Consider the following 22,343-nt stretch of genomic DNA (forward strand, 5'->3'; position numbering starts at 1 on the left):
TCTGGGGTATAATACAGGATATAACTCAGGATCAGTACAGGATAAGTAATGTAATGTAATGTACACAGTGACCTCACCAGCAGAATAGTGAGTACAGCTCTGGAGTATAATACAGGATATAACTCAGGATCAGTACAGGATAAGTAATGTAATGTATGTACACAGTGACCTCACCAGCAGAATAGTGAGTACAGCTCTGGAGTATAATACAGGATATAACTCAGGATCAGTACAGGATAAGTAATGTAATGTATGTACACAGTGATCTCACCAGCAGAATAGTGAGTACAGCTCTGGGGTATAATACAGGATATAACTCAGGATCAGTACAGGATAAGTAATGTAATGTATGTACACAGTGACCTCACCAGCAGAGTAGTGAGTACAGCTCTGGAGTATAATACAGGATATAACTCGGGATCAGTACAGGATAAGTAATGTAATGTATATATACAGTGATCTCACCAGCAGAATAGTGAGTACAGCTCTGGGGTATAATACAGGATATAACTCAGGATCAGTACAGGATAAGTAATGTAATGTATGTACACAACGACCTCACCAGCAGAATAGTGAGTACAGCTCTGGAGTATAATACAGGATATAACTCAGGATCAGTACAGGATAAGTAATGTAATGTATGTACACAGTGATCTCACCAGCAGAATAGTGAGTACAGCTCTGGAGTATAATACAGGATATAACTCGGGATCAGTACAGGATAAGTAATGTAATGTATATATACAGTGACCTCACCAGCAGAATAGTGAGTACAGCTCTGGAGTATAATACAGGATATAACTCAGGATCAGTACAGGATAAGTAATGTAATGTATGTACACAGTGATCTCACCAGCAGAATAGTGAGTACAGCTCTGGAGTATAATACAGGATATAACTCAGGATCAGTACAGGATAAGTAATGTAATGTATGTATACAGTGATCTCACCAGCAGAATAGTGAGTACAGCTCTGGAGAGAGGTTGGGTGTGTCTGAGCTCCTGTGACTTGCAGAGACTTCCAGTGAAGCAGCGTTTTCATCCGCCCCTACCCAGGTGTGTGGCAGGCGCCTGGGTAGGTTTTTCCTGCTATGGACCCCAGAATTCCATCGTCCACTCCCGGTTTATGGCCGGCTGGGAGTGTGAGGGAGCATGTGACGGCCAGTAGCCAGGATGGGGTGAGGCGTTCAGCCAGGACCCACAACATCCCCCCCCCTCCCCCATCCCCAAGCTGCAAAGCTTCCAGCAAAAGTGTCTCCAGGCAAAGGAGTGCAGGAAAGGCTACAGTATCTGGTTTCTCTGAACCCCAGCAATGGGGAGTAAAGGGGCCCAGAGAATCCCTGGCTACCTTCGGATCCAGAATCCAGGCTAAGATGGCGGAATACGAACAACTCGGCAAACAACTCAGAGGCCTGAGGGAAGAGCTGAAGCTTGTGTCTTACCAGGCAGATACAGCAGCCAAGACCAAGAGAGCAGCATTCACTGCAGAGGTGAGATCGTTAAAGAAAGAGGTGGAGGATCTGGTGCAGCTGAGATCGGACATTGTGGCTGGAGCTGGATTCCTCAGTGAGAAGCTGATCAATAAGGAAAGGTTCTCCAACATGCGTGCCTCCAGAGGTTCAGAAAAACATCATGATGACTGCCAGAGCGAGGAGGAGGAGATGGAGGAAGGTGATGGAGGTGAGGAGGGCAATGTGAATGGGGGGGATATGGACATGGGTTCTGTTGGTGCCACCAATGTTGCCCCTGACCCCCCACTTACCCTGAGTGAGGACTACATAATGGCAGCTCAGGTGGCCTTACCTCTCTCCAGTGAGGATGATGATGGCAGTGACTGTGGTGAAGGCAGCGGCTTGGCGGATGGGGGTCTCCTGCGGGCGATTGTAATGCAGGAGTCCCCCACCCGTCTGGAAAATTTTTCTTTTGGAGAAGATCTGGGCCCAGAGGAGAAGAGGAGGAATAAAAAAAAGGGCAAGAAGAGGGAAAAAAACTGAAGGGCAGATAAAGTTTGTGTTTTCTCCCCTCCAGCAGTCTGGGCCGGCTGAGAAGTCCGTTCAGGGTGCTGGGTCCCCCAATCTGGCAGACCCCGTTTCTGTAGTGGAACGGGGCCAGCATGGGGGATACAGTAGTGCACCCAAAATGGCCGCGGGTGCTATAGAAAATAAAGGGCACCCTCCTGTGAGGGGGGAGGGTGTCCAGGCACCAGAAAATGGCGGCAGTTTCACCCGTTCAGGGGGCGGTCCACAGGTTGAAGTGAGCGGTACAAGTCCTGGCGCTGCAGGGCACTCCCCGGGGGGGGGGGGGACCTTGTGGTTCAGGGGGAGGTCCCCTATGTGCGGTCGGTACCGTTTCTGGCGCTGCGGGGCACTCACCTGTAAAGGGGGAGGTTCCCTGCACGTCAGCTGCAGTAGGCAGGGCAGGAGTGCGTCCGGAGGGACAGCTCCTGCCAAAATCCATGACTTCGTGTGAGGGGACATGGTAATGTCCAGAGTGTGAGTTATGGTAGTGCACATGGGAGGAGTTGTAGTAGCAGTGTGGATGAGGGGGGTGCAAGGGGAGTGCAAGAGAGGGGTGCAAGGGGAGTGCAAGAGAGGGGTGCAAGGGGAGTGCAAGAGAGGGGTGCAAGTGGAGTGCAAGAGAGGGGTGCAAGTGGAGTGCAAGAGAGGGGTGCAAGTGGAGTGCAAGAGAGGGGTGCAAGTGGAGTGCAAGAGAGGGGTGCAAGTGGAGTGCAAGAGAGGGGTGCAAGTGGAGTGCAAGAGAGGGGTGCAAGTGGAGTGCAAGAGAGGGGTGTAAGTGGAATGCAGGTGAGGAGTGGTATTGGAATGCCAGAGAGAGGTTTGACTGACACCTCAGCTAAGAACAAGGGTCCTGGTTTGGGATCTGGGTCAGGTCCTGGTTCGACTGCCCCCCCCCCCGGTAGTGGCTGCTATGCCAGCGTCACTGCCGGGGGATCAGGGGGATCCCCATCTCCATCTGGCTCTGGGGGTCACTTACAACAGCGCCTCCTGGAGGCTCTACGTAGGGGAGACAGGTCAATCCATGTAGAGGGGAGGGGTGAGGTTGACCTGTCTTTTTGGATAGAAAGACACGGCTTAGGCGCCTTCCGAGAACAAAACGGGGAGGTGGTCTGGTCCCTCCCGACATCCGGGCAGGAAAGTGGCCGTAGGAATGTGGTCCGTTTAGTGTGGAGGGGCGAAGATGCGTGTCCGCCTCGGGGTAAGGTGGTTGAGCTCCTCCTCCGGATGGAATTCAGGGCAAGTGACATCTTTGCCCTGATCCACCCCTACGGTACTTCCGAATTTGACATCAGCTTCGTTCGGCCGGAGGGTTTGGAACTCTTCTGGTCGAACTATGAGGTGGTGAAGAGTGAGCCCGGCTGGCGGGATTTCGCCGTAAAGGCCATATCCCGTCAGAATCTGGCCAAGAAAGTGACCGTATTGACACGTGTCTTGCTATGACATCATGACCTGGCTCAGCCGATATGGGGATGTGACGGACATGCCAAAAAAGAACTATGATGAACATGGGATCTGGTCTGGGGCCTGGACGTTTTCCGTCAAACTGAAGCGTTCGGGGAGCACTGTTGCCCACATCCCATCAGCTGCTTTTCTAGGGAGAGACAGAATCCAAGTTTTCTACCAGGGGCAGCCCAAGGTCTGTCACAGATGTGGCAGCCCCACCCACTTTAGCGCAGCTTGTACCGTGCAGGTCTGTGCACTGTGCGGTGGGGTAGGTCATCTTGCCGCATCCTGTAGGCAGATCCGGTGTCATCTGTGTGGTGTCTTAGGACACCCTTTCAGCCGTTGTCCTAGCGCTTTTGCCCGGGCAACTGTCACCTTGGCTGGAGACAGCAGTAATGTTGCCTCAGCTGGGGATGGCACGAGTGCGGGTGAAGGTGCAACAGGGTCAGTGAAGAGGAAAAGTCCCGCCAAGCTGAGGCGGGAGGCTAATCGCAGAAGGAGCAGGGAACTGGAGAGTTCCCATGTGGCAGGGGTAACTTCTGACCCTGCTCCAGAGGTTAGTCCTGAAACTGCTGAGGCCCTGGAGGAAAATGTGCTGGAGGAGGAAGCGAGGAGAATCTGTGGAGAAGAGGGCAGCAAGGCCGATCTTTCCGATTCCTCCCACTTTGAAAGTGTGGATGAGGAGGGTGAAGAGCGGCCAAAAAAGAAGGGCAATAAAAGGGGAAAGAAGAGGTCGGAGCCTTCTAGTCCCCGTGCTACGGACCAGGTCCCAAGCGGAAGCCTACCTGCCCCCCCTCTGATTGATCTGTCTAACCGGTTCTCTGTCCTTGATGACATCTCCTCCCCCTCTTTGGAGGGGGTGGTCGAGGATGGGGTACCTGAAGTGGGGGAGCCTCCGGGGGGAACTGGGCCCTGTCCTGATGGGGCAATTTCCTCAGGGGATGGGGCCAAACCAGAGCCAGACGGAGATGGGGATTCAAAAATGGACCAATCAGAGTCTAAAAAAAGGCTAAAAGAGAAAGAAGCCTCCTCGTCTGGGGATGAGGGGGTAAAGAAAAGACAGAAGTGAGGGGGTTAGGGCTGTCTAACTCAATCACCCATGATGGCGGCACTCACCCCATTGACGCTGGCATCTATTAACTGTGCCAGTATAAAGTCTGATACGGCTAGATTCGCAGCCTTTGATTTTCTCGGCCGTGTTGAAGCCGATATTTTGTATCTGCAGGAGACCAGGTTGTCAGATCTTGCCTCCCTGGTAAAAGCCAGGAGAGAGTGGAGGCGTGGCCCCTCCCACTGGTCTCTTGCGGCTGAGCCGTATAGTGGGGTGGTGGTCCTTTTTACCGCTCCGGTTGAATGCAGACGGGTTATTGAGTTAGAAATGGGGAGGTGCCTGATCTTAGATGTCCTCATGAAGGGACAGGAGCTCCGGCTCATTAACATCTACGCTCCACAAACCAAGTGGGGCCGCAAAGATCTCTTTATGAGGATCAAGCCCTTCCTTTTTACTAGCCGGCAAGTGATCTTTGGAGGGGACTTCAATACTGTCACAAGGTCCCAAGATAGGAGAGGTTCCAATGATCGGTTGGCTTATGATAGCATAGCCCTCAATAGTATAGTTAGGGAAGCTCGCCTAGAGGACGCCCACATCCGGAGCCCCTCAGGCCACGTGGGTTTCACCTATCATCGAGGTAGCTGCAGGTCTAGGATAGACAGGTTTTATTTAAAGGAGGAAGCCGTCTCTTCCGCAGTGTCCGTGGTTGAGGTGGAATTCTCCGATCACTGTATGATTTTGTTTTCCTTGAATGTTTCAGAGACCCCCCGGATGGGTAAAGGTTATTGGAAGCTGAATTCGTCCCTCCTGGAGGAAGCGGAGATAAGACAGTCCTTTGAGGATTTTCTTCAGAGTCAGGTACCTTTACTGGACCTTTGTAGTAGTAAGTCAGAGTGGTGGGAGATATTCAAGAAGCGGGTTGCGGGGTTCTTCCGCCAGTTCTCGAGCCTCAGGTCCCTGAACAGGTACCGCTTGTATCAGGGTCTGAGGAGGAAACTCAAGCTTCTCGTCTCGACTGGAGGTAGCCGTGAGGATATCTCCAGAGTGAAGTCCTTGTTGATGAGGTGTCAGTACGATAGGCACGCATCTTTGGTTTTTGAGAGGGATTTTGGGAAGTACCGCTCGCCCGACCCTTACAGAAACTGCAAGATGTCAGTGAGTAGTAAAATCATCTCAGGACTGATTGATAGTACGGGATCTCTGAATCGGTCCAGATCAGGGATCCTGGAGGTCGTCAGATCCTTCTACTTGCACCTCTTGGGGAGGAAGGATCTAGATCGGGACAAGATGTCGGCTTTCCTGGCTGAAACCATTCCTGAGCCAGGGGTAGACCCCTCTCTTGGCGTTTTGGCAGAAGAGATTAAGGAAGAGGAAGTGAGACTGGCGATTGAGGGGCTTGCCCCCAAGAAGTCGCCAGGTCCGGATGGCTTAACATCCGAGTGGTACAAGACCTTTAAGGAGTCTTTAGCTCCCCTCTTGACTGTGGTATTCAATGAGTGTCTCTCCTCGGGCACTCTACCAAAGTCAATGAGGAGGTCAGCCCTGATTCTTCTCTCAAAGGGTAAAGATCCTAGCCGGATTGAGAATTGGAGGCCCATAGCTCTTCTCAACACGGACAGGAAGCTTCTGGCCAAGATACTGTTTAATCGGTTGGTGGATTTTGCACCCCGACTCCTTTCGGGGGCCCAGCACTGCTCTGTTCCAGGCCGAAGCACGTTAAGTGCTGTCCTCAGTGTCAGGGAGGCAGTGGAGCGGAGCAGTGCAGGTCTCTGGAAGGGGTACTTACTGTCCTTGGATCAGGCAAAAGCATTTGATCGGGTGAACCATGACTACCTCTGGTCCGTCCTTCTAAGATATGGCTTACCGAGTACTTTTGTTAATTGGCTCAAGATCTTGTATGCAGGGGCAGAGAGTTTCCCGCTGGTGAACGGTTGGTCTGGCCGCTCTTTTGAGGTTGGGTCCGGAGTCCGTCAGGGTTGTCCTTTGAGCCCGCTGTTATACGTGTTCGCAATCGATCCCTTCGTCCGGAGGGTAGATTGTGGGCCGTTGGCGGGAGTCGGGATGAGTCTGGCGGAGCTGGATGTTGCCCAGAGAGTTGTGGCGTATGCTGATGATGTCACCATTTTCGTCTCCTCGAGGGGGAGGTCGATGTGGTGATGTCAGAGGTGGACCGCTACTCGGAGGCTTCCGGGTCTAAGATCAACCGGGATAAGTGTGAAAGTCTCTGGCTGGGAGGGGGGGATCCCACATTTGATCTCCCGGACACCCTTCCGGGGCCCCAAGAATCAGCAAAAGTTTTGGGCATCACATTCGGCCAGGATGATTATCCCACCAAAAACTGGGATGGTAAGCTCCAGGATGCCACTCAGAAGGTGAACCAGTGGAAGGGTTGGTCTATGATCCTCAGGGAAAGGGTACACCTGATCAAATCGTACCTGCTCCCCTTATTTATCTACCTGGGCAGCGTATGTATCTTGCCAGAGGCTTACTACACTAGGGTCTACAGCCTGTTTTTCCAACTGTTATGGGGGAACAGGATGAACCTAGTCAAGAGGGAGGTTACGTACCGCACGAGGAGACTAGGGGGTTTATCTATGGTAAACCCTGTGGTGTTCTTAACAAACACCTTCTTGAAAGCCAACATCTCAAACCTCTGGTCAGAGAGGGCTTTTCCGTGGGTACTCTCCTGCAGGGAATGGTTTCGGCCTTTCTTCCAGGAATGGGAGACAGGAGGGCAAGTGGAGGACCTCCGTACGCCCCATGGATATCTTCCGGCTTATGCTACCCCGACTCTGAAGGCGATACGTCGGTGGGGTCTGGGAGTGTGGGAGATCAGGACCCAGTCAAGGCAGTTCCTTGACAAACGGGTTCTGTTGACCCACTTCCAGAAGCCTCTGGCGCTCAGGGACTGCCCAGGTCAGGATCTGAGGGTGGTGTTGTTTCTTTTAAACATGAAAAGGATCCCCCAGAAGTTTTGGGACTTGGCCTGGCGCTGCTTTCAGGGGAAGCTATATGTGAGGGACAATTTGAAGTGTAGGAGATCTGATGACCGGGACTGTCCCCGAGAAGAGTGGGGGGACATGCTGGAAAGCATGGACCATTTCCTCCTTCATTGTCCCTTTAATATAGGGGTTTACAACAGGGTGGGCGCTTCCATTGGCTGGAGTCAACTTGCCGGCCTTACCTACCCGGAGTGGGCTTATGGGGCGTTCAGGAACCTGGGTGGTCAAGACCGGGGCACTTTATTCTTAGTTAGCTTAGTGATTAGGTACCACACGTGGAACGCACGGTGTTTAGTGTCTACGCAGCGTAAAGTCCTCTCCGAGGTGGAGGTCTGTAGGAATATCACAGGTGACCTCGGGAAGATCAGGTCTTTGGAGTATGGCAGTCTTGGTACCAGTAGGGCTTCTCTCCTATGGAGAGGGTTTTCTTTTGATGTGCCCTAGGTACTAGACCTTCTGGGTAGAGTACCCTTGTTTTGGTTAGGGACAGTGATGTAGGGACAGGGTTAGGGTGATAGTAGGGTCAGTTTCTATTTTAGGGATAATGGTAGGGTGAGAGGTAGGGAGGTGTTAGGGAAAGTATGTAAATTTTTGTATGTATCAGGATTGCCATCCTTCTTCCTGGTGGTGGGCTAATGCATGTGTACCATAGCTTTTTGTTTTGTTTTCCGATGTTTAGGTTATGAAGGGCTTACAGGCACCGAACTTGGGCCTAGTGTGGGTTATATTGTTTATGTATGTTATAAAGTTGGTTATGGTTAAGTTGGTTGATAGGAGTTCTAGGTTGGGAGGGTGTATTTGGTGGGTGGTGGTTTTCTTTTGGTGGACCTGGCATCGGTCAGTCGTGGCTGGACTTTGAGAACTGTGGACTCTGACCCATGTACAGAAGGGCGGGTGGTGTGGGTGAAGGGATAGTTTAGAGTAGGATGTTTTATTGTATATTTAGGTGTGTTTCCTGTATAATAATAGGTGTGTATATAGTGTATATAGTTTATATGTATAAATTGTGTACATTACATGTAATTATTATAAAAATATATATATTAATTTTTTTTTTTTTTTTTTTTAATCTTGATTTGTGAATTATATATTGTTTATATTGTGTTTATAGTAGAGATAGATATGGCAGTCGAACCAGATGTTATTTCTGTAGTAATTTTTGTATCCAGTTGTGGTTTAGGTCTTGTGGGATAACGTAGAAAACTAATGTATATATGTGTGTGTGGAAGGGGAAAAAAAAAAGTGTGTGAAAGTGTGTGTGTGTATATATATATATATATACAATTTGGTGTGCAGTGGGAGTGTTTTCGGTTTGTAATATGTGATTTTTCCCAAGTTTGGGTGTTTTTTGAGTTGTAGATTAATTTATCTTTATGCCTTTGTAAAGTTATGGATCTGTGATGCATGTGTGTGGCATAGTATTATTATTATTATTATTATTATTATTATTAGTGTTATTATAAAAAAAAAAAAAAAAAAAAAAAAAACATAAAAAAAAAAGGGGTGTGGTGTGTAGTGGGAGTGCTTGTTGTGTTTTCTGTGTGTTTGTGTTTTTCCCAAGTCTGGGTGTTTTTGAGTTACAGCTAAATAGTGCTATTTTTATGTTTCTTTTTTGGTTATGTAAGTTGAGTATGCATGTGAGTGTGTTGTTAGATATTTGGTTATGTAAGGTGTGTTTCTTTTTGTTAGGAAAACTGGGCTGGCCGGTTAGGCAGGATTTATGTTCTTTTATTTTAAATGTAAAGTTTTGGTTTATGTTATTTCATGTTGCTGTTTTCAGTTATGGCCAAGTTGTGCTGGTTTTGTGTTTTTGTTATGATTTATATTTTTCTAATAAAAGATCTACAGGATATAACTCAGGATCAGTACAGGATAAGTAATGTAATGTATGTACACAGTGATCTCACCAGCAGAATAGTGAGTACAGCTCTGGAGTATAATACAGGATATAACTCAGGATCAGTACAGGATAAGTAATGTAATGTATGTACACAGTGATCTCACCAGCAGAATAGTGAGTACAGCTCTGGGGTATAATACAGGACATAACTCAGGATCAGTACAGGATAAGTAATGTAATGTATGTACACAGTGACATCACCAGCAGAATAGTGAGTACAGCTCTGGGGTATAATACAGGATATAACTCAGGATCAGTACAGGATAAGTAATGTAATGTATGTACACAGTGACCTCACCAGCAGAATAGTGAGTACAGCTCTGGAGTATAATAGCGAATATAACTCAGGATCAGTACAGGATAAGTAATGTAATGTATGTACATAGTGACCTCACCAGCAGAATAGTGAGTACAGCTCTGGAGTATGATACAGGATATAACTCAGGATCAGTACAGGATAAGTAATGTAATGTATGTACACAGTGATCTCACCAGCAGAATAGTGAGTACAGCTCTGGAGTATAATACAGGATATAACTCAGGATCAGTACAGGATAAGTAATGTAATGTATGTACACAGTGACCTCACCAGCAGAATAGTGAGTACAGCTCTGGAGTATAATATAGGATATAACTCAGGATCAGTAATGTATGTATACAGTCACCACCTGTGTTCTCTGCCCATATATATTCAGATATATTACTGATATCTGGTTTCCTCCTTCTTTCAGAATTTTTTTGATCCACAAAGTTTTTAAAATGCCAGAACTCACAGAAACCGTAACCAAGACCTTGAATAAAACGACCGCGGGGCTGCAGATATGGAGGATAGAGGTGAAGACCATTAATTCTGTCTTATATCCAGAGTCCTTCCTTTAAAAAAGTTCTCTTGGACTAGTTCTCCAGTCCATTGTGTTTAGTGGATTAGTGTCCGGTGGTCATTGTCCCCGATCCCTGGTGTCCGGTGGTCATTGTCCCTGTCCCTGGTGTCCGGTGGTCATTGTCCCTGTCCCTGGTGTCCGGTGGTCATTGTCCCTGTCCCTGGTGTCCGGTGGTCATTGTCCCTGTCCCTGGTGTCCGGTGGTCATTGTCCCTGTCCCTGGTGTCCGGTGGTCATTGTCCCCGATCCCTGGTGTCCGGTGGTCATTGTCCCCGATCCCTGGTGTCCGGTGGTCATTGTCCCCGATCCCTGGTGTCCGGTGGTCATTGTCCCCGATCCCTGGTGTCCGGTGGTCATTGTCCCCGATCCCTGGTGTCCGGTGGTCATTGTCCCCGATCCCTGGTGTCCGGTGGTCATTGTCCCAGTCCCTGGTGTCCGGAGGTCATTGTCCCCGATCCCTGGTGTCCGGTGGTTATTGTCCCTGTCCCTGGTGTCCGGTGGTCATTGTCCCTTTCCCTGGTGTCCGGTGGTCATTGTCCCCGATCCCTGGTGTCCGGTGGTCATTGTCCCCGATCCCTGGTGTCCGGTGGTCATTGTCCCCGATCCCTGGTGTCCGGTGGTCATTGTCCCCGATCCCTGGTGTCCGGTGGTCATTGTCCCCGATCCCTGGTGTCCGGAGGTCATTGTCCCCGATCCCTGGTGTCCGGTGGTCATTGTCCCAGTCCCTGGTGTCCGGAGGTCATTGTCCCCGATCCCTGGTGTCCGGTGGTTATTGTCCCTGTCCCTGGTGTCCGGTGGTCATTGTCCCAGTCCCTGGTGTCCGGAGGTAATTGTCCCCGATCCCTGGTGTCCGGTGGTCATTGTCCCAGTCCCTGGTGTCCGGAGGTCACTGTCCCTGATCCCTGGTGTCCGGTGGTCATTGTCCCTGTCCCTGGTGTCCGGAGGTCACTGTCCCCGATCCCTGGTGTCCGGTGGTCATTGTCCCAGTCCCTGGTGTCCGGAGGTCACTGTCCCCGATCCCTGGTGTCCGGTGGTCATTGTCCCTGTCCCTGGTGTCCGGAGGTCACTGTCCCCGATCCCTGGTGTCCGGTGGTCATTGTCCCTGTCCCTGGTGTCCGGAGGTCACTGTCCCCGATCCCTGCTCCCTTCCTATCATGTTGTTCACATTCTGTTCCCTAATTTTTTGTTTCTGGGTTTTGTTCTTAGAACATGGAGATGGTTCCTATTCCAGAAAAAACCTTTGGAAACTTCTTTGATGGAGATTGTTACATCCTCCTCATGGTGCGTATAATACCGCAGTGCAGCGTCCATGTCCAGCTCCATATAATACCGCAGTGCAGCGTCCATGTCCAGCTCCTTATAATACCGCAGTGCAGCGTCCATGTCCAGCTCCTTATAATACCGCAGTGCAGCGTCCATGTCCAGCTCCATATAATACCGCAGTGCAGCGTCCATGTCCAGCTCCATATAATACCGCAGTGCAGCGTCCATGTCCAGCTCCTTATAATACCGCAGTGCAGCGTCCATGTCCAGCTCCTTATAATACCGCAGTGCAGCGTCCATGTCCAGCTCCATATAATACCGCAGTGCAGCGTCCATGTCCAGCTCCTTATAATACCGCAGTGCAGCGTCCATGTCCAGCTCCTTATAATACCGCAGTGCAGCGTCCATGTCCAGCTCCATATAATACCGCAGTGCAGCGTCCATGTCCAGCTCCATATAATACCACAGTGCAGAGTCCATGTCCAGTTCCTTATAATACCGCAGTGCAGCGTCCATGTCCAGCTCCTTATAATACCGCAGTGCAGCGTCCATGTCCAGCTCCTTATAATACCGCAGTGCAGCGTCCATGTCCAGCTCCTTATAATACCGCAGTGCAGTGTCCATGTCCAGCTCTTATAATACCGCAGTGCAGCGTCCATGTCCAGCTCCATATAATACCGCAGTGCAGCGTCCATGTCCAGCTCCATATAATACCGCAGTGCAGCGTCCATGTCCAGCTCCATATAATACCACAGTGCAGCGTCCATGTCCAGCTCCTTATAATACCGCAGTGCAGCGTCCATGTCCAGCTCCATATAATACCGCAGTGCAGCGTCCATGTCCAGCTCCTTATAATACCGCAGTGCAGCGTCCATGTCCAGCTCCTTATAATACCGCAGTGCAGCGTCCATGTCCAGCTCCTTATAATACCGCAGTGCAGCTTCCATGTCCAGCTCCTTATAATACCGCAGTGCAGCGTCCATGTCCAGCTCCTTATAATACCGCAGTGCAGCGTCCATGTCCAGCTCCATATAATACCGCAGTGCAGCGTCCATGTCCAGCTCCTTATAATACCGCAGTGCAGCATCCATGTCCAGCTCCTTATAATACCGCAGTGCAGCGTCCATGTCCAGCTCCTTATAATACCGCAGTGCAGCTTCAATGTCCAGCTCCTTATAATAGCGCAGTGCAGCGTCCATGTCCAGCTCCTTATAATACCGCAGTGCAGCGTCCATGTCCAGCTCCATATAATACCGCAGTGCAGTGTCCATGTCCAGCTCCATTTAATACTGCAGTGCAGCGTTAATGTCCAGCTCCTTATAATACCGCAGTGCAGCGTCCATGTCCAGCTCCATATAATACCGCAGTGCAGCGTCCATGTCCAGCTCCTTATAATACCGCAGTGCAGCGTCCATGTCCAGCTCCTTATAATACCGCAGTGCAGCGTCCATGTCCAGCTCCTTATAATACCGCAGTGCAGCGTCCATGTCCAGCTCCTTATAATACCGCAGTGCAGCGTCCATGTCCAGCTCCTTATAATACCGCAGTGCAGCGTCCATGTCCAGCTCCTTATAATACCGCAGTGCAGCGTCCATGTCCAGCTCCTTATAATACCGCAGTGCAGCTTCCATGTCCAGCTCCTTATAATACCGCAGTGCAGCGTCCATGTCCAGCTCCTTATAATACCGCAGTGCAGCTTCCATGTCCAGCTCCTTATAATACCGCAGTGCAGCGTCCATGTCCAGCTCCTTATAATACTGCAGTGCAGCGTCCATGTCCAGCTCCATATAATACTGCAGTGCAGCGTCCATGTCCAGCTCCTTATAATACCGCAGTGCAGCGTCCATGTCCAGCTCCTTATAATACTGCAGTGCAGCGTCCATGTCCAGCTCCTTATAATACTGCAGTGCAGCGTCCATGTCCAGCTCTTATAATACCGCAGTGCAGCGTCCATGTCCAGCACCATATAATACCGCAGTGCAGCGTCCATGTCCAGCTCCTTATAATACCGCAGTGCAGCGTCCATGTCCAGCTCCATATAATACCGCAGTGCAGCGTCCATGTCCAGCTCTTATAATACCGCAGTGCAGCGTCCATGTCCAGCTCTTATAATACCGCAGTGCAGCGTCCATGTCCAGCTCTTATAATACCGCAGTGCAGCGTCCATGTCCAGCTCCTTATAATACCGCAGTGCAGCGTCCATGTCCAGCTCCTTATAATACCGCAGTGCAGCGTCCATGTCCAGCTCCTTATAATACCGCAGTGCAGCGTCCATGTCCAGCTCCTTATAATACCGCAGTGCAGCGTCCATGTCCAGCTCCTTATAATACCGCAGTGCAGCGTCCATGTCCAGCTCCATATAATACCGCAGTGCAGCGTCCATGTCCAGCTCCATATAATACCGCAGTGCAGCGTCCATGTCCAGCTCCATATAATACCGCAGTGCAGCGTCCATGTCCAGCTCCTTATAATACCGCAGTGCAGCGTCCATGTCCAGCTCCTTATAATACCGCAGTGCAGCGTCCATGTCCAGCTCCTTATAATACCGCAGTGCAGCGTCCATGTCCAGCTCCTTATAATACCGCAGTGCAGCGTCCATGTCCAGCTCCTTATAATACCGCAGTGCAGTGTCCATGTCCAGCTCCTTATAATACCGCAGTGCAGCGTCCATGTCCAGCTCCTTATAATACCGCAGTGCAGCGTCCATGTCCAACACCATATAATACTGCAGTGCAGCGTCCATGTCCAGCTCCATATAATACCGCAGTGCAGCGTCCATGTCCAGCTCTTATAATACCGCAGTGCAGCGTCCATGTCCAGCTCCATATAATACCGCAGTGCAGTGTCCATGTCCAGCTCTTATAATACCGCAGTGCTGCGTCCATGTCCAGCTCCATATAATACCGCAGTGCAGTGTCCATGTCCAGCTCTTATAATACCGCAGTGCAGCGTCTATGTCCAGCACCATATAATACCGCAGTGCAGCGTCCATGTCCAGCTCCTTATAATACCGCAGTGCAGCGTCCATGTCCAGCTCCATATAATACCGCAGTGCAGTGTCCATGTCCAGCTCTTATAATACCGCAGTGCAGCGTCCATGTCCAGCTCCATATAATACCGCAGTGCAGCGTCCATGTCCAGCTCCATATAATACCGCAGTGCAGCGTCCATGTCCAGCTCCATATAATACCGCAGTGCAGCGTCCATGTCCAGCACCATATAATACCGCAGTGCAGCGTCCATGTCCAGCTCCATATAATACCGCAGTGCAGCGTCCATGTCCAGCACCATATAATACCGCAGTGCAGCGTCCATGTCCAGCACCATATAATACCGCAGTGTAGCGTCCATGTCCAGCTCTTATAATACCGCAGTGCAGCGGCCATGTCCAGATCCATATAACACCGCAGTGCAGCGTCCATGTCCAGCTCCTTATAATACCGCAGTGCAGCGTCCATGTCCAGCTCCTTATAATACCGCAGTGCAGCGTCCATGTCCAGCTCCTTATAATACCGCAGTGCAGCGTCCATGTCCAGCACCATATAATACCGCAGTGCAGCGTCCATGTCCAGCACCATATAATACCGCAGTGCAGCGTCCATGTCCAGCACCATATAATACCGCAGTGCAGCGTCCATGTCCAGCTCTTATAATACCGCAGTGCAGCGTCCATGTCCAGCTCCTTATAATACCGCAGTGCAGCGTCCATGTCCAGCTCCTTATAATACCGCAGTGCAGCGTCCATGTCCAGCACCATATAATACCGCAGTGCAGCGTCCATGTCCAGCACCATATAATACCGCAGTGCAGCGTCCATGTCCAGCACCATATTATACCGCAGTGCAGCGTCCATGTCCAGCTCTTATAATACCGCAGTGCAGCGGCCATGTCCAGCTCCTTATAATACCGCAGTGCAGCGTCCATGTCCAGCTCCTTATAATACCGCAGTGCAGCGTCCATGTCCAGCTCTTATAATACCGCAGTGCAGCGTCCATGTCCAGATCCATATAATACCGCAGTGCAGCGTCCATGTCCAGCTCCTTATAATACCGCAGTGCAGCGTACATGTCCAGCTCTTATAATACTGCAGTGCAGCGTCCATGTCCAGCTCCATATAATACCGCAGTGCAGCGTCCATGTCCAGCTCCTTATAATACCCCAGTGCAGCGTCCATGTCCAGCTCCATATAATACCGCAGTGCAGCGTCCATGTCCAGCTCTTATAATACCGCAGTGCAGCGTCCATGTCCAGCTCCATATAATACCGCAGTGCAGTGTCCATGTCCAGCTCTTATAATACCGCAGTGCTGCGTCCATGTCCAGCTCCATATAATACCGCAGTGCAGTGTCCATGTCCAGCTCTTATAATACCGCAGTGCAGCGTCCATGTCCAGCTCCATATAATACCGCAGTGCAGCGTCCATGTCCAGCTCCTTATAATACCGCAGTGCAGCGTCCATGTCCAGCTCCTTATAATACCGCAGTGCAGCGTCCATGTCCAGCTCCTTATAATACCGCAGTGCAGCGTCCATGTCCAGCTCCTTATAATACTGCAGTGCAGCTTCCATGTCCAGCTCCTTATAATACCGCAGTGCAGCGTCCATGTCCAGCTCCTTATAATACCGCAGTGCAGCGTCCATGTTCAGATCCATATAATACTGCAGTGCAGCGTCCATATCCAGCTCCATATAATACCGCAGTGCAGCGTCCATGTCCAGCTCCTTATAATACCGCAGTGCAGCGTCCATGTCCAGCTCCTTATAATACTGCAGTGCAGCGTCCATGTCCAGCTCCTTATAATACCGCAGTGCAGCGTCCATGTCCAGCTCCTTATAATACCGCAGTGCAGCGTCCATGTCCAGCTCCATATAATACCGCAGTGCAGCGTCCATGTCCAGCTCCTTATAATACCGCAGTGCAGCGTCCATGTCCAGCTCCATATAATACCGCAGTGCAGCGTCCATGTCCAGCACCATATAATACCGCAGTGCAGCGTCCATGTCCAGCTCTTATAATACCGCAGTGCAGCGTCCATGTCCAGCACCATATAATACCGCAGTGCAGCGTCCATGTCCAGATCCATATAATACCGCAGTGCAGCGTCCATGTCCAGCTCCATATAATACCGCAGTGCAGCGTCCATGTCCAGATCCATATAATACCGCAGTGCAGCGTCCATGTCCAGATCCATATAATACCGCAGTGCAGCGTCCATGTCCAGATCCATATAATACCGCAGTGCAGCGTCCATGTCCAGCACCATATAATACCGCAGTGCAGCGTCCATGTCCAGCTCCATATAATACCGCAGTGCAGCGTCCATGTCCTTATTTGGTATTGGTGTCAGGGGGCGGCACATGCACCTAAATTAGGGACTTTATAATAAATTTGAATAGACCATTATAGATCATTATAAGTTGATACAATAGACAGCCACCATGGCTCCTCCCCTAGCCACCCAGGCTCCTCCCCTAGCCACCCTGGCTCCTCCCCTAGAGGAAGATGGCGGCTGAGCAGTCCGTTGACTGGTGACCCTGCAGGGATCTCTATACTGGGATTGGTCTGGGCCTTTGTAGTCTGTATCCTTCCCGCTTCTATTCTGCGCCATTGTTTACATGCCCCTCCCCCACTCTCCGTAATTCTCCGTTTCCGTCTCCTGACAGACTCATAAGACCAGCAGCACCTTCACCTACGACCTCCACTTCTGGGTGGGGAACAATTCCTCTGTGGACGAGCAGGGAGCGGCCGCCATTTACACCATCCAGATAGACGACCACCTGGGAGGAGTCGCCGTCCAGCACCGCGAGGTCCAAGGATGTGAGAGCGACACCTTCAAGGGTTACTTCAAGCAGGGAATAGTGTGAGTATATAGCAGAGCTCCTCCATAATACCAGGGGGACTGCGACTTTAAATAATGTCATGTGACGCTTTATATCAGGTACAAGAATGGGGGCGTGGCCTCAGGGATGAAGCAGGTGGAGACCAATACGTACAACGTAAAACGACTGCTACACGTGAAGGGGAAGAAGAACGTCCTGGCGGGAGAGGTAGGTGACGCCATTTACCGCAATTCAATGACGCTGCAGGGTTGTGGGTTTTTTCCATTTGCACTTTTAAGGGTATGAATACTTTCGGAATGTTTGTATTGTTCCAATACAGAGCTATGTGTCTCCATGGTAACCCCCCCCCCTGAGTAGTCCGATCAGGCAGTAACCATGGAGACGGTCTGCACAGGGCCTGTAGGGGTCGTGCCGCTCACCTGATCTTTTCTCGTGACCCCTGGACACTGATTCCAGAATAATGCAGATCATTTATCAGATATTTAGTCACTGTCCCTTTAAATGATACATTGTAGACGCTTTACAGAATAATATGTGATATCCAGAGGGACATGATGGAAAACTCATGAACTGACAGTCACATGACACCAACATTGGGGGAGTGCAGAGAGGTCCTTGTCCAGCCTTCTTCTCTCTGATTGTGGGCGGGGCAGACGTCTGCAGGTTGGGATAGGACAGAGTTCCACATTGCTGACCAGACGGACTAGCAGGTTTAGGGTCACCCTGTCTCCTGCGAGAGGAGCCTGGAATCGGAAATTTAACCCTTCACACTTTTGTTCACCTCAGTGTGTGAAATAAATGAATGAACCCCCAATATATCCAAAATATCAAATACCTATTTATAAGAGACAACGAGAAACATCAAAGACTGTGTCTAAGGCCTGACTAAATCTGACCACGGGCAGCAGCGCCATAACCGACCAGGGGCAGCAGCGCCATAACTGACCACGGGCAGCAGCGCCATAACTGACCACGGGCAGCAGCGCCATAACTGACCACGGGCAGCAGCGCCATAACTGACCACGGGCAGCAGCGCCATAACCGACCACGGGCAGCAGCGCCATAACCGACCACGGGCAGCAGCGCCATAACCGACCACGGGCAGCAGCGCCATAACTGACCACGGGCAGCAGCGCCATAACCGACCACGGGCAGCAGCGCCATAACTGACCACGAGCAGCAGCGCCATAACTGACCACGGGCAGCAGCGCCATAACTGACCACGGGCAGCAGCGCCATAACTGACCACGGGCAGCAGCGCCATAACTGACCACGGGCAGCAGCGCCATAACTGACCACGGGCAGCAGCGCCATAACCGACCACGGGCAGCAGCGCCATAAATGACCACGGGCAGCAGCGCCATAACTGACCACGGGCAGCAGCGCCATAACTGACCACGGGCAGCAGCGCCATAACCGACCACGGGCAGCAGCGCCATAACTGACCACGAGCAGCAGCGCCATAACTGACCACGGGCAGCAGCGCCATAACTGACCACGGGCAGCAGCGCCATAACTGACCACGGGCAGCAGCGCCATAACCGACCACGGGCAGCAGCGCCATAAATGACCACGGGCAGCAGCGCCATAACTGACCACGGGCAGCAGCGCCATAACTGACCACGGGCAGCAGCGCCATAACCGACCACGGGCAGCAGCGCCATAACTGACCACGAGCAGCAGCGCCATAACTGACCACGGGCAGCAGCGCCATAACTGACCACGGGCAGCAGCGCCATAACTGACCACGGGCAGCAGCGCCATAACCGACCACGGGCAGCAGCGCCATAACTGACCACGGGCAGCAGCGCCATAACTGACCACGGGCAGCAGCGCCATAACTGACCACGGGCAGCAGCGCCATAACCGACCACGGGCAGCAGCGCCATAACCGACCACGGGCAGCAGCGCCATAACTGACCACGGGCAGCAGCGCCATAACTGACCACGGGCAGCAGCGCCATAACTGACCACGGGCAGCAGCGCCATAACTGACCACGGGCAGCAGCGCCATAACTGACCACGGGCAGCAGCGCCATAACCGACCACGGGCAGCAGCGCCATAACCGACCACGGGCAGCAGCGCCATAACCGACCACGGGCAGCAGCGCCATAACCGACCACGGGCAGCAGCGCCATAACCGACCACGGGCAGCAGCGCCATAACCGACCACGGGCAGCAGCGCCATAACTGACCACGGGCAGCAGCGCCATAACCGACCACGGGCAGCAGCGCCATAACTGACCACGGGCAGCAGCGCCATAACTGACCACGGGCAGCAGCGCCATAACTGACCACGGGCAGCAGCGCCATAACTGACCACGGGCAGCAGCGCCATAACTGACCACGGGCAGCAGCGCCATAACTGACCACGGGCAGCAGCGCCATAACCGACCACGGGCAGCAGCGCCATAAATGACCACGGGCAGCAGCGCCATAACTGACCACGGGCAGCAGCGCCATAACTGACCACGGGCAGCAGCGCCATAACCGACCACGGGCAGCAGCGCCATAACTGACCACGAGCAGCAGCGCCATAACTGACCACGGGCAGCAGCGCCATAACTGACCACGGGCAGCAGCGCCATAACTGACCACGGGCAGCAGCGCCATAACCGACCACGGGCAGCAGCGCCATAACTGACCACGGGCAGCAGCGCCATAACTGACCACAGGCAGCAGCGCCATAACTGACCACGGGCAGCAGCGCCATAACCGACCACGGGCAGCAGCGCCATAACCGACCACGGGCAGCAGCGCCATAACCGACCACGGGCAGCAGCGCCATAACTGACCACGGGCAGCAGCGCCATAACTGACCACGGGCAGCAGCGCCATAACTGACCACGGGCAGCAGCGCCATAACTGACCACGGGCAGCAGCGCCATAACTGACCACGGGCAGCAGCGCCATAACTGACCACGGGCAGCAGCGCCATAACTGACCACGGGCAGCAGCGCCATAACCGACCACGGGCAGCAGCGCCATAACCGACCACGGGCAGCAGCGCCATAACTGACCACGGGCAGCAGCGCCATAATCGACCACGGGCAGCAGCGCCATAATCGACCACGGGCAGCAGCGCCATAACTGACCACGGGCAGCAGCGCCATAACTGACCACGGGCAGCAGCGCCATAACTGACCACGGGCAGCAGCGCCATAACTGACCACGGGCAGCAGCGCCATAACTGACCACGGGCAGCAGCGCCATAACTGACCACGGGCAGCAGCGCCATAACTGACCACGGGCAGCAGCGCCATAACTGACCACGGGCAGCAGCGCCATAACTGACCACGGGCAGCATGTGTAGTAAATCATCTGAAGTGTCACAATGTGATAAACACATATATATAAGTCGGCAGAAAGATAGACTACAATATACATATATATATATATACACACTATAATATATATACACACACTATAATATATATACACACACTATAATATATATACACACACTATAATATATATACACACACTATAATATATACACACACACTATAATATATACACACACACTATAATATATACACACACACTATAATATATACACACACTATAATATATATACACACTATAATATATACACACACACTATAATATATATACACACACTAATATATACACACACACTATAATATATATACACACACTATAATATATACACACACACTATAATATATATACACACACTATAATATATATATACACACTATAATATATACACACACACTATAATATATATACACACACTATAATATATATATACACACACTATAATATATATACACACACTATAATATATACACACACTATAATATATATATACACACACTATAATATATACACACACACTATAATATATATACACACACTATAATATATATACACACTATAATATATATACACACACTATAATATATATACACACACTATAATATATATACACACACTATAATATATATACACACTATAATATATATACACACACTATAATATATATACACACACTATAATATATACACACACACTATAATATATATACACACACTATAATATATATACACACACTATAATATATACACACACTATAATATATATACACACACTATAATATATACACACACACTATAATATATACACACACACTATAATATATATACACACACTATAATATATATACACACACTATAATATATACACACACACTATAATATATATACACACACTATAATATATATATACACACTATAATATATACACACACACTATAATATATATACACACACTATAATATATATATACACACACTATAATATATATACACACACTATAATATATACACACACTATAATATATATATACACACACTATAATATATACACACACACTATAATATATATACACACACTATAATATATATACACACACTATAATATATATACACACTATAATATATATACACACACTATAATATATATACACACACTATAATATATATACACACACTATAATATATATACACACACTATAATATATATACACACACTATAATATATATACACACACTATAATATATATACACACACTATAATATATATATACACACGGGCAGCAGCGCCATAATCGACCACGGGCAGCAGCGCCATAACTGACCACGGGCAGCAGCGCCATAACTGACCACGGGCAGCAGCGCCATAACTGACCACGGGCAGCAGCGCCATAACTGACCACGGGCAGCAGCGCCATAACTGACCACGGGCAGCATGTGTAGTAAATCATCTGAAGTGTCACAATGTGATAAACACATATATATAAGTCGGCAGAAAGATAGACTACAATATACATATATATATATATACACACTATAATATATATACACACACTATAATATATATACACACACTATAATATATATACACACACTATAATATATATACA

The 22,343-nt window shown here is 50.1% G+C and overlaps 1 protein-coding gene across 1 annotated transcript; it reads left to right on the top strand.

Annotated features, from left to right (window-relative positions):
- The first annotated feature begins 1,116 nt into the window (after nucleotides 1-1,116).
- LOC130322548 (villin-1-like) lies at nucleotides 1,117-17,735 on the top strand. The gene is made up of 6 exons (XM_056553090.1): nucleotides 1,117-1,489; nucleotides 10,145-10,247; nucleotides 11,500-11,574; nucleotides 17,219-17,415; nucleotides 17,494-17,602; nucleotides 17,715-17,735. The coding sequence occupies exons 2-6, from the start codon at nucleotides 10,173-10,175 to the stop codon at nucleotides 17,733-17,735; spliced, it is 477 nt and encodes a 158-aa protein (XP_056409065.1). The 5' UTR covers nucleotides 1,117-1,489; nucleotides 10,145-10,172.
- The last annotated feature ends 4,608 nt before the right edge of the window (nucleotides 17,736-22,343 follow it).

The sequence above is a fragment of the Hyla sarda genome, unplaced genomic scaffold (assembly GCF_029499605.1).
Source record: "Hyla sarda isolate aHylSar1 unplaced genomic scaffold, aHylSar1.hap1 scaffold_2354, whole genome shotgun sequence".
In the NCBI taxonomy this organism is placed as follows: Eukaryota; Metazoa; Chordata; class Amphibia; order Anura; family Hylidae; genus Hyla; species Hyla sarda.